This window comes from Primulina huaijiensis, unplaced genomic scaffold (assembly GCF_012295235.1).
Source record: "Primulina huaijiensis isolate GDHJ02 unplaced genomic scaffold, ASM1229523v2 scaffold36969, whole genome shotgun sequence".
NCBI lineage: Eukaryota > Viridiplantae > Streptophyta > Magnoliopsida > Lamiales > Gesneriaceae > Primulina > Primulina huaijiensis.
In genome coordinates, this window is record NW_027358636.1 from 1 (window position 1) to 18,201 (window position 18,201).

The following is an 18,201-nucleotide window of genomic DNA, read 5'->3' on the forward strand; positions in this document are numbered from 1 at the left end:
GACGCTCTTTTGAGATGAGTTATATAAATAACTATCTCGATTATTATCAAAACCACGGTCGCGTCCACGACCACGTCCACGTCCACGACCACGACCTCGATTTTGTCCTCGACCAAAATCTTGTCTATAACTTTGATTTGGTTTCCATGTTTAAATTTATTTTTGCTTACGACATTTACTTCAGGAAATGCCGTTGAACCAGTGGGTCGTGCCTGATGATTTCTCATTAAAAGCTTATTATTCTTTTCCGTCACAAGGAGACAGGCGATTAGTTCAGAATATCTCGAAAATCTACGCACTCTATATTGTTGTTGTAGAGTTATATTCGATGCGTGAAAAGTGGAAATTATTTTTTCAAGCATTTTCAATTCAGTATCTCATGCCCACAAAATTTCAGTTGCGAGATTATTCGATACATCGTCGAGTTGTAATCACTGACTTTCTTAAAATCTTGGAATCTCAACGTATTCCATTCATCCCGGGCGGTTGGAAGTATAACTTACCTTATATGTTCGAATCTTTCTTTTAATCCCTTCCACAAAGGCATGAGATCTTTTTCAATCAGATATTCACATTTTAATCCCTCGTCGAGATGTCGACGCAAAAATATCATGGCTCTTGCATTTTCTTGTGATGTGCATATGTCATTTTCTTTTATGGTCTTATTTAGATCTAATGACTCAAGATGCATTTCTACATCGAGAGTCCATGGCATATAATTTTTTCCCGTAATATCAAGAGCAATGAATTCGAGCGTTGCCGAGTTTGACATGGTGGTACTAAAAAAATTACGATGCATTTTATTGGTTAATGAATATTTCAATACAAAGTAATAGATAAACAACAAATACAAGCATTCGTAAAAATAAAGAAAACACACGAGGAGGATATTCTCCGATAAGTACAAGATTCGTGAGTATTATAACCAAAATAATTAAAAATAACTTTGTGAAAGACATCTTCTTTTTTCTTCAAAATTTTGATGAAGAATAATTTTAGAGAAGAAGAGAAAGTTGGAGTGATTGAATATATTTGTGAGATCATATTCATAGGGCAGAAACTAGCCGTTTTGTTATCGTTTATGACCGTTGGTGTACAAGAAAATAAATGTATGTATTTGTATAATTTTATGGTAATAATATGGTGTATATAATATTAGTAATGTTTTAAATAATTATGTATATAATATCACAATATTATAATGAAATGTCATAAGATATTTTGTTTAAAAATCTTATAGGCTTTTATACTTGTCGTATCCCTTACCGGGAGTGTAGGATGTCGTCTTAACATCCTCCCAGGATTTATAACAAGTTTTTTGAAAAATTTATTTTTATTATTTATAATAACATTATATTATATATTAAATATATAAACAATAAATAAATAAACAATAAAATAAATATTATTACTTTTGTTACCTTTTTCTTCTGTTTTGGAGCTTGGAAAAATATGGAGGACTTTTAGAGTTTCGTGGTGATAACGTGTTGTGAAAAAGTAAAAATTTACGGTAAAAAGTAAAAATCTCAAACTCTCAAAATTATCACACTACACACTTTATAATATTTTTCTCTCAATTCAATTGTGATTTTTTTCACAAATGAGATATCTATTTATAGAAAATCTTTACAAATAATCCAAAAATAAATTACATCATTACCTTCATCATCACACACAAATTTTAATATTCAACACCTAATTTTGTCTAATTTTCAACATTCAAATATTCAACATTCAATATTCAATATTAAAATATTAAATTTCAACAATGATAAAAAAGATATGAGAATAATTTGACTTGTCTAAATATTTTTTAAAAAAAATTAAACAAATATGTTTTTTTTTTAAAAAAATTAGTTACATATGCGAAATTAACACGAATTGTCAAAATTCACAATATTATTATAATTATCTTTTGTTGAGTTAACTAATTTTGTTTCGGATTCTAATTACTGTAACATATGTTTCTCACGTGCAACGCNATTGAATTCTACTTAAGCGTAAAATGTGTACTTAGTGTGGGAGAATCAATGACTTTTAAATTTGTATTCAATGTAGTAGAATCGATGACTTTAAGGAGTGTCGGTGTAGTTTAAAAATATGATATATTAATTCTAAACTTTTATAAAATCTACAAAAGTTTGTAGATATTTAAAATTTCAATGAACTTTTAACGGCTTCATAAAATTTATTGAACTATAAACAATAAAACATAAAGTACAATTATAAAATATGAAAATTGTCTTGATTTCAACCTACAGATTTGGATAGACTTCTAAAACACCACTATCTTACTCAGATACAATGAATATGTTCTACATGAAATTCCCAGTCTTTTGCTTAGAAAATCAATTGGCACAGGCAACACTAGCTAATTGTAATGCTCTCCCTCAATAGAACTTTCTATCTCTGCATTTCCAGACGCAGATGGGGATAATTCTTGCCCTAGTGACGCCGGAGTAAATAGATATGGCTTCGGTGGAATCTGTATGGAATCAAGACTACCTTCTAACATTTCCACAACCTTAGACATCGATGGCCTGTCTGACGGGATGGTTTGAATGCACCAAAATCCCACCAAAAACATTTTCCTTGTGGCTTCTTTTTCACTTGCATCTGCTTCCACGTTTTCAGTTTCATGTAATATTACTTGCTCATAGATTTTATCTGGAAAATAATTTTCGCTGGATTGCATTGATCCAAGGCCAACAATGTTTCTTGCTCCAGCCATTTCAAGAATCATCATCCCATAGCTGTAGACGTCCGACTTGTGAGAAACTCCTCCAAAATTCCTGGAGAATACTTCAGGAGCAATGTATCCGATAGTCCCTCTTGTCCCAGCCATAGATAAAATACTCTGCTTCTTTTTGCATAGTTTAGCAAGCCCAAAATCAGAGATCTTGGGACAAAAATCTTCATCCAGTAGAATATTTTGAGGCTTGATGTCGAAATGAACAATCCTCGTGTTGCAACCTTTGTGAAGGTATTCTAAACCTCGAGCAATACCAACTGCGATCTTAGACAAAGTTTCCCAATCCAGGCTGCAATTCTTATTGAGTGATTCATTGGTGCTGATGAATTTGTCCAATGATTTGTTGGGCATAAATTCATAGACCAAAGCTCTTCTGTTCTTTTCGTAGCAAAATCCCAACAGATTCACAATATTCACATGGGAAGTTCTGCTGATGCTCGCAACTTCATTAATGAAATCTTCTCCATCGCTTTTTGTCTCTGTCAAAAGCTTGACAGCAACAAATTGCCCATTAGGTAGCGTCCCTTTGTACACGCTTCCATATCCTCCTTGCCCGAGCTTCTCACTAAATGATTTTGTTATTTTCTTGATTTGAGAATATTTATATTTTTTTGGAGCCAGATATTCATGATTGAGTAGAAAATTTTCAACATTTGAATTAGCTTCTTGGTTCAAAACAAGTTGTAATCTTTTGAAGCGACGTTTTCTTCTGATGCAAACTATGATAAAGGCTGCAACAACTGCAACAGTTACAGTTATGGCCATTCCTAAAAATAAAAAAGACAGGATATCAATATATTAAAGAGATTTAAAACCGATTAATTGTCTAAAGGCAGCACAAGATTTACCAATTAGAACCTTCTTCACGATAGATTGCCTGGATTCACCTAGTAGAAACTTTCACATTAGACAATCAACTTTTTGGTTTCAAGAATTTGTCACAACTTAACGTAATGATAGATTTTTTTCCTGATCAAGAGATGAAAAATGGACCGAAATGGGCAGATGGAAGCTATAAGCTGAACATACCATATCCAAAGCCGGTATTATGAAATGAATCTCCACCATTAGCATAATAAAATGGAGAATGTCTGGGGCTATGTGCCGGAGCCAAACCTAGTATAAAGAAAACAAATCACGTTGAGCCAGTAAAAAGTGAATGTAAATTTGTACTATTGTGGTGAAATCTATTCACTACTACATAAAATCTGTGTAGGATGAAACTTGCAAATACCTATTGTAGTAGCCACCGCCCGCATATTCTTTGCAATGTCACAGCTAGGCAATGCTGAATCCAGGCCATACCCACAAACACCGCCAGATCGTACACAACCCTGGCAGCTGGCAATGGTATTTAACCATTGGATTGAAAATCCTTTGGCAAGAGCATCCTTCAAATCATTAGGTGAAGCCGAATGATTGGACAAAGCCTCTGCAGCAGACGGATTTACTGGAACAGAAATACTATTGCTGCATGTGAGAGTGGATACTATCTCGGATGCCTCTTCTCCCACGAAGTAATTAAGAGTTTTGGTGCCATCTGTATAGCAGGTAAACTGGTTGTTATCAACTGGCACACTGATGCAATCGTAGTACAGGGTGACTTTCTTGTAAATATAGTTTTGAGGAAAGCTGAAAAGGTTTGGATCTAAAGTTGTGTTGTAGAGAACACTCGGACATGTATTGTCCCATAAGTCCTGTCTTGCTACTTGTAGAGTTTGTGACGAGTGATTGATTCCCAGGACTCGATAAGCTCTTGAAGCAATGGTGAGAAGTGGGACATCGCTCTCGCAGTTGGTTAACTGGAAACCTGGAAAGCCGCAATTTCTGGGACGATTCGCTCCCCAGAAGGGATAGCTGATGTTGGTGATGCTGCCACACTGAAATGGCTGGCTGCACGTCTCATTTTGCATGCTGCAGGTGTTTGGAATTATTGATAAAATCAATTAAGTTTGCAAGTTTCCATGGTCAACAAAATCGTAACAGGTTGCTACTAAAATTATGTCCCAAGAGATTCTTGATTTAGCTTTAGTTATCCCAGTGGAACACGGTCAACATATCTTGGGCATTTTTCAGATTCGTCGAAGCATGGCAAATGAGAGAATTTGAATATAATACGACCTAAAAAAACATAGAGTATGAACCAAATGTATGATAGAATATGAGATTATACTATAACACACTTACCCATGAATTAAAACATATCTTAGTAATATGTTTCGATATGTTATAATTATAATATTAAATAAAATGTCCCACTGTCCGGAAAAAAAAAATTTGTTTTATAAATTTTTTTAAAATTCTTATTACATTTTATTTTATCTTATAATTAGTTTTTGAAAAAGAAAGATCATACTAACTTGTTTTTAGAATGGAAAACTTAAATTCATAGTTTGAAATACCCCCTTCCAAACACAATGTTATAATTTCTAATTATTATAAAATTTTAAATAAAATACGATATTTATTCCTCGCTTGTTAATGGATGCTATTGCCAGTTGGCCAATTGTTGGTTAAATCGTGGTACCTTAGTTCGGAGGGACAGAAAGTGATGACATAATCCCCGGCGGAGCAAGTGAATGTTGCATCGGCATCATCGGTCGGGAAGATGTAAGCCGTGGGACACGTATTCTTAAACAACTGCAAAAAATTTGTCAGCCCGCACACTGATGAATGTTGTGTACCGGTCGCCGTGCACTTGTTCTGGCACGCATCGCCACTTTTAGTTCTCAGGTCCGCTGGGCACAGCCGGTTCATGTCCTCTGTGCAGCCTGTGGATTGGCAGTGTTGTCCTGATCTGCCTCTGGCATCTATAATCATGGGTAAGTTGAAGCCTCTGACGAGGCTGATGTCGTAAAAATCCATGGAATTGAAAGAATCGATGGAGAACTCCGCTAAAGTTGCAGAGGAGTCACCGAAATTGGTGCCGTTGCACTCTATTTGTCCGGAACCGCAGTCGCCAGTACTGCAGGAGCCTTTGCCATTGGCATCGAAAATGCATCCTGTTCTGCCCCAGAACTGACCCCCCCACCCTTTCGGAACTTCCAACACTCGGTTGCCACCCTTGGGGAGCTCGAATCCTGTTGACTTAAGTGATGGGGTGCCCCAAATCGCAGGCCAAATGGTTTGATTACACTTGTTCACGACCGTAAATGTCGCACCATTAACAAGGGCCAGTGCTAGAATCCACGATGTGCAAGTAAACGTGTGGATCAGAACAATGGTGGAAGAAGACATGGCGGCATCGCCTGCATCAGAAGAACTTGTGTGGATGAAGAGACCCGGAATCATGAATCAGTCAACTAAGAAAACAAAATGGTCCTAGTCAAGTTTATCTTTCCAGGAACTTGCTCTTAGGCCCCCAACATTCTCCATTAGAGGCCTCTAGGACCTAAGAAATATCATGTTCAATAATTTTATTGACTTTGTAGTTGGGTGCACTAAATTGAATGCCAATAAAATAAAAAAAATCATATAGAATAATTTTATTGATAAAAAAATCTATGTATCAAAATCCAATGGAAAATACTTCAATTATATTCATAAATAAATATGTCAAAAAATGAGAAATCGAATATTTTTTGTGCTTTGAGAAGATTGATTTGAAATTTATCTATGGATTTTTATTATAATTTTTTTTTACAATAAAATAATATATCAAATCTGAAATGCATATCTTACTTATTTACAAAATAGTAATATAAATTAGAATGAATTTCAAATACGATAGTTATTACATGAAGTTAAAATATATCATAATTAACATGAAATACTATATAAACAAGTAAAATGTGAATTTGAAGTTTATGATATTATTTCTTTTAACAACAAAAATACATTTAAAATTTATCAATCCAAACGCAACATTAGGTTGTAGTTGGATGAAATTATTTGAAACTATGGATTTCATATCTATTCATTTTAGATTCATTTGATTGTTTGGATTAATTTATGTAGAGTGAATTTCATTCATCACTTACTCATCCATGTAAATAGATAAAATGATAATTATAATTGATCTGAAATGCGTTAAGATGATTATATTAAAGAGTATTATATGCCAAAAAAAAAAATATTTTCCCCCAAAAACTAATGTATAAATCTCATGGGCTTGCAAAATTAAAGCAAATTTAAGGCAAAAGTATATTTATTCCCGTAAGTATCTAGTATATCCACAATTAATTTATGAGGTATTTTAAAATTATCTATGATTCAAACAAACAACCAAATAGATTTATAGTACCATTGAAGCAACTCCAGTTGCTTCTTGGTGCACCGTGCATCCACTTCTCTATCTCCTATGTAGCACCCAACACAAACCGTCATTTCAATATACTCAAATAAATAAGTTTTTTTTTGTGAGATTATCTCACGGGTCTATATCCATAAGACGAGTCGACCTGATACATAAATATCATGAAAAATAATACATTTGTCATTTTAAAAAAAACAATAAATTTTCATGATTTGGATCGTGTTGGAGATACGTTTCATAAAATTGACATATGATGTACTCTCAGGAGAATTTTTGTGTAGTTAAATTATGGTCAACCAAAGTTCAACTCTTCCATTTACATTGAATTCATACGGCACCATGTATTGCTAATTCTCGTGTTCTTCGTGTTTTGACCTATAAGGAATATTGTTCGACAAACATGTGTAAATATATCAACAGCAGTATAAATTGTAAATTTGTGTTTTATCAGATTTAAGTGTTGTGTCAAATTTACAACATTTAAGACAACATGCAGCGGAATAGTATATTTTGTAACACAAATTTACTTTAAATAAATAGGATGGACAAGATTAAATATGCACAAGTATTTATATTTGTGCGGTGCCTCATGGCAAAAATTATTCAATAGAAAACCAAAACGTTTACACAAAAACCAATCACTAGTGATTATGGCAAAAATCAATTTCCTCAATATTTTGAGAAAATAAATGCTTTCTAAAACAAATAATTAGAATAAAAACTTATTCAAGAAAGCAAAAAACGTGAGCCAAAAGACTAGAGTAACAAAAAACGATAACTTCGTTACGGATGTTGTCTGCAGATGTGTCCAACATGCAAGGCAACACACGGTATCTGCACTTTTCACAACAACGTCTTTGTAGAATAATTTTCTCTGAAGAACACGACGTGCGAAAGTTTGATATGAATTATTGAATGAGGAAGAGTGAGAACGCATCAATGTCCCCGATCTCCTATTTATAGACTTTTACTTTATCTCCACAAGGAAACATATTTCACAAGGAAAATAAGAGTTTAATTAGAAATAAACTCCTTTTAAATATTAATACTAGACTTTTACTTTATCTCTACAAAGAAACCTATTTCACAAAGAAAGTAAGAGTTTAATTAGAAATAAACTCTTTTTAAATATTAATATCATATCTCATTAAATCATCATCATAAATATCATATCTAGAATATATTTGGATAAATATCTCATTATCAAGAAAGACAAAATCTCATGAAATATTACACTCAATCAAATCAACGAGAAAAAGATAATATTAAGTAAATCATTTACGTTAGACAATTATATCAATTAAATTGAAAAATAATATTTTCCATCATGACCGAAACAATCACATCATCCAATTTAATTCACACGGCTTCTCGTGCCTCTCCTTAATTGGTTGCCTTGTCTGTTGATCGAATTAAACTTCTTCTATATATTCTCGAAGCCAACCAGTTGGAATCTTGTCTTGAGTCGTGCTTCACTGATGCTTTGCTTGATATAACCAACCAGCACAATTCCATACACGAGATTTCACCTTAATTACTTCGTTTGCCAATTCTATTGTCAAACGAGCTCTTTTATATAAAGTCGAGGAAAGATATGAATTTCCGCATTAAAATTTTGTTGGGGTATATGAACGAGCACTTATAATCGAAAAGGATTCATTCACATTAAAAAATATATTATTTATATTTAATTTAGACTCTCTTGGGTGAAAAATTCTGATTTCGCCTTGTTTAAAAATATAGTATAGATATATAACAAAACCTCGGAATTATTGCACAAAGATTATTGAATTTCAAAAAAAAATTGCACAAAAGATCGATATGATGAACCTCATATGTATTATTAAATAGTCGTCCCTAGATAATTATTGAGAGTAACTCAGCTCACCCAACCCTTCTACAAATTAAGTTCTACTTTGTCTTGTGCATAGCAGATTAGACTTTACCTATATATAAACATGTTCCGATCTACGACAACTTATGAGAAAATGTTTTAGTTCAATTTCTGATATTGTCGATATAATTTAATTTTTTAAGCGATTTTTTTTATGCAGATCCTTGAAATTTAATTCATATTATTCTATTAAGTTTGAGACACTTAGAGTAACTAACTTTGGTGTCATGGTCTGTTTTAATAATTATATATATTAATGAAATGTTAAAATTTTAACGGAAGTTATATGTAGTTCAGCGGATAGAGTCATTGTTTTTTGGGCATTAAGTTATATGTTTAATTCTTATTGAGATCATTTTTTGATTCTTTTATTTTTCTATTTATTTTTTAATTTATATATCAAAATTACAGTGTAGTCTCTCACTATTTCTTATAATTATATTTTGATCATCATTTAAATATAAACCAAATGAATTATAAAAAATATCATACAAGCACGCAACGTGTGTATCGGTGCACTGATATATATTTATGGATTTTTCTCAAATCTGTTCAAGCACTAAAAAATGAGAAGTCCATTCGGTATGTCTTCGTCACTGCAATTGGCTTTTATTATTTTGTTGATTAATTATTTTGACTCGTTTTTACAGTCAGTCAGTTTTATGTGGATTTCTTGAAAAATATAATGTGAAGTATTTATAGAATATCGATATTCAACTTGTAATGTAGATTTGGTTAAATATATTTTTGCTTTTATTTATAAAAAAATTCATCCATAAATGATAATTTTTTCACTTTTTATTTTTTCACTTTGTCCACTCGAACTACGTTTCGAACATTCGAATTATTATAAGATCTTGTTGTAATTTTTTTTTGGCTACATCGTTCAGATTTGTAGATGTATTCCCAATAAAGATGCTGCAATTTGTCAAAAGTCTTAAAACTTAACTATTATTTGCTAACACAAAAAAACTTATCTACTTAGGTCGACTATCTAGTATTTTTCCATATTTTCATTTTCTTTATTTTTTCAATATTAATCATTACATATGTAAATTATTTTTAAAATAATATTTTTTTTAAGATCGACAGGTCGATCATGCTTACGAACGATAATAAATAATAATTTTGAAAAAATTAATATTTTTTTCATAGATGATTAAATCAGAAATATACCTCACAAAAGTTTTCATTTTTATAAAATTATCAAATCGTTTGTGTAAATTAACTTATTAGTCGCATAAACTAATAGATATTGAATAAACGCCTTATAAAATCTATTTAATCCAATGGTTTAGAGGATTTTTAAATTTCAAATTTCAAATTAACTTTCGAATTGATCGTTGATAGAAATATTGAAATTCTATATGAAAATAATAATGAATTGCTAAAAGATCATCAAGAACAAGTGTAGATTAAGATTAATGTCTGAGTTTCAACTTTGAATCAAACAATTTAACACAAATTTCCGTGTAATCATTACTCGGCTATAGCGATGAGTACAGGTCGCCAAGCTCTCCTCAGCAACCGCTGCCGAAATGTGGCCGTAATTGACCGCAGCATAAGATCCTCATTCCCCCTTACGCCGTTCCCCGAGCCTCCTCCTCCGCCGGATTGCGAGAACCCGTCACTCACACTCTTCGAAACCCTACCCCTGAACGCCGGCGGCGACGACACAAACAAATCATTCAACTTGTGGCGGACCGACAACTCCGCCCCATTCTCCGGTGAGCTCTCTTTGTCACTGCTCCCCCTCCGATCCGGCGAGCTTATATCTCCCCGCTGCACCCGCCTTGTCCCGCTGCTTCCTCCACCGCGGACGAGCAGCATTCGAAGAGTCTTTCTCCGGCGGAGGTGGATCACCGGGCTCGCAGCTGGGCTCCTCTTCGGGCTCCCCGCGACTGCACCCCCACCCTGGGTCGCTAACAGCTTAAACTTCTGCAGAGTCGACATCCCGTTTCACAGATTTCCTCCTCTAGCTCCGAGTAGAATCAAACAACCCCACGAGTAACAAAACAAAACATGAAACAGAAAATTAATTTGACATATATTCAAGGGATGAAGCTGAAGGGACAAGGAAAAGCACGATCTGGGTATATTGTGAAGAGGACTCAGCGATGGTATAATCCATTCAGAAAATTGAAATAATTATGAACTCTTCTTGTACTCAATTGTAGGATTCTGAGACAAAGTTCTTTTGTTGTTCTAATCTTGTTTCGTGTAATAAAAAAACAAATGATTGATGTGGCTGCATGCGTGAACTCGGACAATTGAGTTCGGGCAGACCATGTCTAGTTCGAGATTATTACATGATACACTTGAAATATTTTTTTTTATCATATCAATCTTTATATTATCAATTTATATATTAATTTTCATAATCTAATAATATTAAAATATGAAAAGAAACACTCGTGATATATCTAATTATCCAAATTATCGAAAATTTAAAAACAATTAATGATTTAACCACTGCTTCATCTTCATCATAATTCACATCTATGATTGTAAAATTTAAATTTCAAATATGTTATATGGTGCTGACTTTTATAAAATCGATAGTTTTTATATCTTTTTACCTATTTTTCCGTGAAAATAGCATTAATTTTTACCTATTCTTCTTTTATATAATTGGTATGGGTAAAAAGTCGCATATGACTCCAATTTCATTTTTTCTTTACAAGAGGGATATTGCATGTAGTGTTTCTGTTGGAATTATGAGTGTTGTTTGAACGAATGCAAATCGCACCAAAGCTCTACGGAAATTAATTTTGACATTCTTGTCTATAAATTGTTAGTTAACAATAATTATTTTCAATATTACATATAGAATTCGACTTTAACGTAATTAAGTCGAACCAAAATAGTTTCCATAACTTGCTAAAACTTTATAGTATAGTAAAAAATAATAAAGATGTGTATGAACATATTGAATATTATTTCCGATATTTAATTTCAAGTCTCCTCTTAATTAATTATACGTGGAAGTGTTCGAGCTTGAACTTTTAAAAAGTAATTTGAACGAAGTCCTTGTAATTCAAACTTTGGTCCAAAACCTCTTGGTCTAGTGACACCATGTGCTCAAGAAAGAGAGAGGTCTCGATTTTGAGACCGTATAAACCTCGAGCATTACATTAAAAATAAAATTAAAAAAAAAATCAAAAGAGAAGAAAAAATAATCAATGGCATAGCCATGATTTTATTGTCTAGGGGTTTAAAAAAATTCAATAATAAAAAAATTGAAGGATCAAGATATTATGCTATTTCCATTTTTGGTCGCGTAACATATTTATTCTTAGTTTCGAATAATAATCTCATTAATAATTATATGAAAAAATAAAAGTAATTATTATATTAATATTCTNTCCCTGATTTGGAACGATTTCCATGCAGATGATCGGCCACTGTTCCATTGGGTATATATTCATAGACCAACAATAGGTCCCGACTTCGCTTCGACGTGCATCCATACAGCACCACAAGGTTTTGGTGCCGTAACTTAGTTAAAATCTCAACTTCATTCATGAACTGATCGACACGCTTCACATTGTTCTCGTATAAACGTTTGACTGCAACAGCTCGACCATCTGGTAGCTTCCCTGTTTAACAAAAACTGAGCTCTTATATGTGATAAAGATAGGATAAATTTCCATTTCACAACAGGGATGTGTGCTTATACCATAATATACGGTACCGAAACCTCCATCTCCAAGTTCCCTGGAGGGATCAAAATTATCCGTGGCTTCTTCAAGCTCCGCATAGCTGAAGAGATACGCACCAAAGTACGTGCTGCCCCCTCGGACTTCGGACTTTGATGTTGGATATGAAGGGATGCTTTTGATGAAATTTGTTGAACTTGGAGTTGAGAGACCCTTGCTTGACGGGGGAGTGCTGATTTCTTTGCTTATATTTTGGGCAGATTTGGCTGTGATACGGTTTTTTCTCTTCTGTTTATAGTGGAAAATTAACCATCCAACGATTATACCAGTAAGTGCTGCACCACCTAGAGGTGGACCTGGACAGCAATACAATATGATTCAAGACAAGTGCATGCCGTGACAGAAACGGAATTTGTTTTATTGAATGATAATCTTACCAATTTTCAATCCCGTGTCACTATTTCCTGAAACTGCAATTCCAAATTTTTTGGTTAATATGGTATGTGAGAGCATTCAAACCAGAAGAAATTGGTGATGATATAAACAAAAGAACATAAAGAAATTAAGAATTGAACAATTATCGCTACCAAGGAAAATTGTTGTACCCACTTATTGATGAAGTTGTTTAGAGTTGTCTCCATATGGAACATGATCTTCCATAAAAATAAAAACAGAGTCCCCGTACCTTTTCCATTTCCATTTCCATTTCCAGAGCTATTGCAAGAAAGAGGATAAGTTCCATTACTGCAGTAGCAAGCGAAAGATTCTGAACCTTGATTAGACCCACACTCTCCACCCGATTCCTCACAACGCTGGCAGTTGCTATTATTCGCCGACCACTGTATCCAAAACCCGCTTGCCAGGGCATCTAGTATAGCAACTATGGGCGAGAATGCAGCTAAAGTGTTGGCCGCATTTTGGTTCACTGGAACGAAAATATTACTAGAACAACCTATAAAGCTTCTTAAAAAAACAGCTTGTTCAGTTGTCCAGACCATATTCCAGGGGTACGGCCCGCAGGAAAAGTTATTATACACCGGGATTTGCTGCTGAGGTTGAGGAGGCGGAGGCTGAGACCCGATCATGGTGCATCCGTAGTTCAGAGTGACGTTCTGATCATTATAATTCGAAGAAAAACTGAAAAGATCCAAATTTAAGGTGGTGTTGCGGAGGGGTTCTGGGCAAATGCTGTTCCTTAAATCTTCTCTCGCTACTTTGAGGTTATAAGTATTGTTATCGATATTCAATACCCTATAGGATATTGACTTGATGGTGATCAGGGGAACGCCTGTCTGGCAGTCGAGTTCGAAGCCTGGATATCCACAAGACACCGGCCGATCTTGTCCATAGAAGGGATATTTTATATCTCCGAGATTGGCGCATCGAAATGGTTGGCTGCACGTTTCATACGCATCGGGTTGACAGATACAGACCTGGATTTGTGACAGTGCGAGGATTACAAAGATCCAGCAGAAGGATTCTTGGCTGAGTTTTGGGTTCATCATTTTCGCTGGTTTTTTGGTCGAAGGGAAGGGATCACGGCGAGAGTTTCACATCAGACAAAATTCGATAAAAAGATAGTTCGGTTGAATGCGTTGTTTGGTATAATAATGAAGTTGTCTTTAACGCTGTGTTGCCGAGAGTGGGAATTGACAAATACTGCCATTTTGCAGTAGTTTTCATAGAAACTTCTGTTTGGGGAAAAAAAAGGAGTGGCTGAGTCATTCAATGAAAGCATTATATATTATTTTTAAATTTGACTGAAATTTCATAAAAGCTAGCAAAAGCAGAATTCTTGGTTTGGTCAAAATCCACCACCTTGCAATCAGGTTGCTTTCTTGTTCTTGTTATTTTCTTAAATGCCATTTAGAGACTCGATGTTTTTCCTATTCAGACTGGAAAGAAGGAAAAAGCCATTCTACAATTAATGGAAGTCAATGGGATTAATAGTGTTCATACTGTAAGATCACTTATTAACTTGGAATTCGTTGATATTTAACAACATACATATTATTTGGAAAGATGAATCGCCTGAGAATTATGTGATTTTTAACAGAGAATTTCTGAAGTTTGCTCTCCCCAGGGATATTGGTATTCACGTTAAGAAACAGAGCAACTATATAATTTATCAGAGATTAATCAAGGTTGTTAGGTAGAAAGCCAACCTTCGAGACCAAAAGGAACTAACTTCCAAATTCAAGAAGGAGAGGGTACGTTATGATGTGGGAACTATGCAGTTGCATGGACGTCGAGCACCTAAAGGACCACCGTCCTCGTGTGCAAAAGGCAGGGAACAAAGCAACAAGCCAACAAACACGTATCAGTCTACCAGATCAGCGGGAGGTCCATGTAACCCACCACAAAACACGGTGTTGGTTGCGGGGTTCACACAGACCTAGCTCGGGTTGCTGTTGAACCATGATTACACGCATGACCAGAGTCCCATGGTTGATCCATGGATGGTTCATGTATGAGCAAAATTTGGCAACGAAGCACTTCCGTAAGATGACTCACAAATAAAATGCTCAACTCAAGCTTGCTTTCAAAAGTTAATCCTCCATATGAGCTTGCACTTGAACACAAAATCTTTTGAAGCTTGATTTTAGCCCAACCTAACAGTAGGAACATACTTCCATGAGTTTGTGGCTCAAACAATCCCACTCCACCAATTGCTTCAACAACTTAATGTACTTGAACTCGTTGACTTTGATTTGATACTGATTTTGAGATAGGATCGTTTGTCACGCGGCGATGTACACATCCATGTATGATGAACTCAAATAAATTTTTCCAAAACAATTAATAAGCCATTGGCACTCGTTGATTCTTACCACAATTCTTATGGACTGATAACACAAACAAAAAAAATTAAAGATTTCATACAGATAGATCAAGTTGTTAGATGACTGACAAGGCCATGCTGTTTGATCTCCAAAGCCTCTGAACAAATCTTCCCCATCATACGATAGAAAGACAAGAGATCAAATAGCTGCTCCATGGACATTTTCCCCATCAAATTTCTTGCCAAATTCTCCTTTTCTTCTCTCAAATTCAGTCTCTCCAAGTAGAAAGATCCATTCCTTATTGTTGCACCCATCTGCTTTAATCTTGCCTCTTGTTGCAGACTCAGAGCCGTATTCACCTGCAAATAAAAAATTTCACAGAAAAAGGTTAATCGTGTCAAAAATATGTCACAGAAACTACAAAGAAATATCACTCCAAGCTGTTTACGATGAGATTAGTCGTGTAAATATGTATATAATAACAGCAATGTGATACCTCTAGAAACTCTGTTCCGGCCTTAAGGTCTGATTCTTTTATAGATTTCGTGCCATGGCCACATTTGCTCATGTTTCTTGCAACCGAAAAGCTTTTAACTATAATCTTTCTGTTGTTCTCCATTTCTCTGTCAAGCTTCAACGACTTTGGGAAGCTTGTCGAACTAATGAGTCTTTTCTGATAGGCAACGGCTGCTCTTACAAATTCCTGAAACAATTCAAAGAGCATATTTTCATTACTTTGAAGACACACAAATGGACTATACATAAAACAGAGTTATACACATGTTGAATTTGCATCAAATGGTCACCTTGTAGGCAAAAGGGCACCCGGGGTAATCAAATTCATCGGAATCCAGCCTCCTCATCCTCTCTGGATGAAACTGGATCCCCATTATGAACTTTCCCTCTCCAGGATTATAAGCATCCTGATCGTAAAACCCTTCGATCAAACCGTCTGGTGCAAATGCCATCGGCACAAATCTGGGAGCCAATTTCTTGACCCCTTGATGATGATAACTATTAACCAAAAGCGCCCTTTCCCCATCCTCAAAAGAATCACTAAACCATTGATCCAAAGGCGTATCCTCTACAATCGTAACCGGATGCCGATGCCCATCATAATTAGTATAATCCATGTGCACTGTCCTCTGCTTTTCTGGAACATTTTTTGTCAATTCTTTTCCAATATCTCGATAAAGGGTACCCTCACAAGCCACATTTAGGATTTGGGAACCTCTGCATATTCCCAAATAAGGGATGTTTCTTTCTAAGCAAAGTTTTGCCAGTCTTAGTTCAATAGAGTCCTTCTCTTTGTCTATGGCAGTGTCACTGGCATGCAACCTGCGAATTTCTTCTAATTCCTCTGCTGACAAATTCGAAGTTTCGGATTCGTAATGGGACGGATCAATGTCTTCCCCTTCGCAAAGAAGAACTCCATGAATCGGCTCGAAACTCTCTAGCAACATGTGAATTCCGGGTACCCGTGGAACTATAACCGGCACCGCACCATAATTTACAATCAGATCGAGATGATATTCACCTGCAATTCATTCGAAAAATTATTTCCAAAACACTCTATAAATCATGAACTTTTCCGAAAAAATTGGCAGATTAATCCTTTTTCAATCATATACCTCAATTTGTCAAATTTTCAACAAAAAAATCTAATAAACATTACAAGAAAGATACTTCCCAGATCACGAAACTCATAAACACAGCACTGGCTTTGAAATTCATGTTCTTTTTTTAACCCTTTTGCATGAAATCTCGAAGTTGATGAATGTCATTAAATACTATAACGTATTACCAGAACAAAAGAAACAGAACCATAAACCACGACGATATAAAATGTTTCGTACCTACGAAATCCACAAACTTGTTCTTGCGAACGCAACGCCTGGAAACAATAAGCACACGAGGCAAGACTACGGAGAGATCAGCGTCCATTCAAAATCCCACAAATTCTAATTTAACAGTTGCAAAATTTCAGAAAGAAATTTTTTCTTTTTCTGAAAGATTTCTTGTATACGAGACTGGATTTTCTACGTTGTAAACTGGATGATGCAGGTCTAGGCGCCGCGTACGGGTATATATAATCTCGGAAATAATATAGGAATTTTCTTTTATTAAAATAATATAGGAGAATTAACTAGGGTTGGCAAGTACATTAATTAAATAAAATACAAATATAATAATGTTGCCCAGGTGTTTATTTCGATTCATGCATGATTCCACGTCGGATGGACTGGTCAGACTTGAGGCATCTGCTGACCTGGCAGGGTTAAGTTTGTTGAAGAATTTGGGAAAAATATTATTAATTACAATTTGGTGGAGGTCTTATCCAGTTATTGCTTTGCTTTGCTTTGCTTGCATGAATTTGGACAGTTTCTCTATTTTCATTGGTTTTATTTTGTTGGCAAAATTGAATTTTTATTGGGTTTTTATAATATACAAATATAAATTTGGTTTTGGTCTTTAGATTTCTAAAACCACATTGGGCCATATAATTTTTGAATCGAGCATAATCAAAACCTATCATCAAGAAAATTCTGATTCTCAAAATTAAAACTTGATTTTGTGCAAAAATTAACCAGTAATTACATCAAAGAGAATTCAATTGGAATTATGGCAAATTTAAAGATCATGCCAACAATATCCCCTAAAAAATTCAAATTAATTATTGAAATAACTATAATAATACATAGGAAATTAAAATAACATTGATAAATTAAAAAAAAACTTACAAGCTCTCATATTATACATCTAAATAAACTTAGGCAAAAACTTGTGTGAGACGGTCTCACGGATCGTATTTCTGAGACAGATATCTTATTTGGGTCATCCATGAAAAAGTATTACTT

The 18,201-nt window shown here is 34.5% G+C and overlaps 4 protein-coding genes across 4 annotated transcripts; all 4 read right to left on the reverse strand.

Annotated features, from left to right (window-relative positions):
- Nucleotides 1–2,182: 2,182 nt before the first annotated feature.
- On the reverse strand, nucleotides 2,183–6,157 carry LOC140968424 (LEAF RUST 10 DISEASE-RESISTANCE LOCUS RECEPTOR-LIKE PROTEIN KINASE-like 2.4). The gene is made up of 5 exons (XM_073429360.1): nucleotides 5,280–6,157; nucleotides 3,987–4,666; nucleotides 3,782–3,868; nucleotides 3,601–3,639; nucleotides 2,183–3,519 (listed from the first exon to the last, which is right to left on the reverse strand). The coding sequence occupies exons 1-5, from the start codon at nucleotides 6,041–6,043 to the stop codon at nucleotides 2,372–2,374; spliced, it is 2,718 nt and encodes a 905-aa protein (XP_073285461.1). The 5' UTR covers nucleotides 6,044–6,157; the 3' UTR covers nucleotides 2,183–2,371.
- A 4,223-nt stretch (nucleotides 6,158–10,380) lies between these two features.
- Nucleotides 10,381–10,854, reverse strand: LOC140968422 (uncharacterized). Its single transcript, XM_073429358.1, has one exon. It carries the CDS (start codon nucleotides 10,852–10,854, stop codon nucleotides 10,381–10,383), a length of 474 nt encoding a protein of 157 aa, XP_073285459.1.
- Nucleotides 10,855–12,255: 1,401 nt separating this feature from the next.
- LOC140968423 (LEAF RUST 10 DISEASE-RESISTANCE LOCUS RECEPTOR-LIKE PROTEIN KINASE-like 1.2) lies at nucleotides 12,256–14,253 on the reverse strand. Its single transcript, XM_073429359.1, has 4 exons — nucleotides 13,246–14,253; nucleotides 12,998–13,030; nucleotides 12,581–12,916; nucleotides 12,256–12,500 (listed from the first exon to the last, which is right to left on the reverse strand). Exons 1-4 carry the CDS (start codon nucleotides 14,063–14,065, stop codon nucleotides 12,256–12,258), a joined length of 1,434 nt encoding a protein of 477 aa, XP_073285460.1. The 5' UTR covers nucleotides 14,066–14,253.
- Nucleotides 14,254–14,755: 502 nt separating this feature from the next.
- Nucleotides 14,756–17,412, reverse strand: LOC140968425 (putative glutamine amidotransferase GAT1_2.1). The gene is made up of 4 exons (XM_073429362.1): nucleotides 17,200–17,412; nucleotides 16,150–16,880; nucleotides 15,840–16,046; nucleotides 14,756–15,702 (listed from the first exon to the last, which is right to left on the reverse strand). Exons 1-4 carry the CDS (start codon nucleotides 17,285–17,287, stop codon nucleotides 15,451–15,453), a joined length of 1,278 nt encoding a protein of 425 aa, XP_073285463.1. The 5' UTR covers nucleotides 17,288–17,412; the 3' UTR covers nucleotides 14,756–15,450.
- Nucleotides 17,413–18,201: the final 789 nt, after the last annotated feature.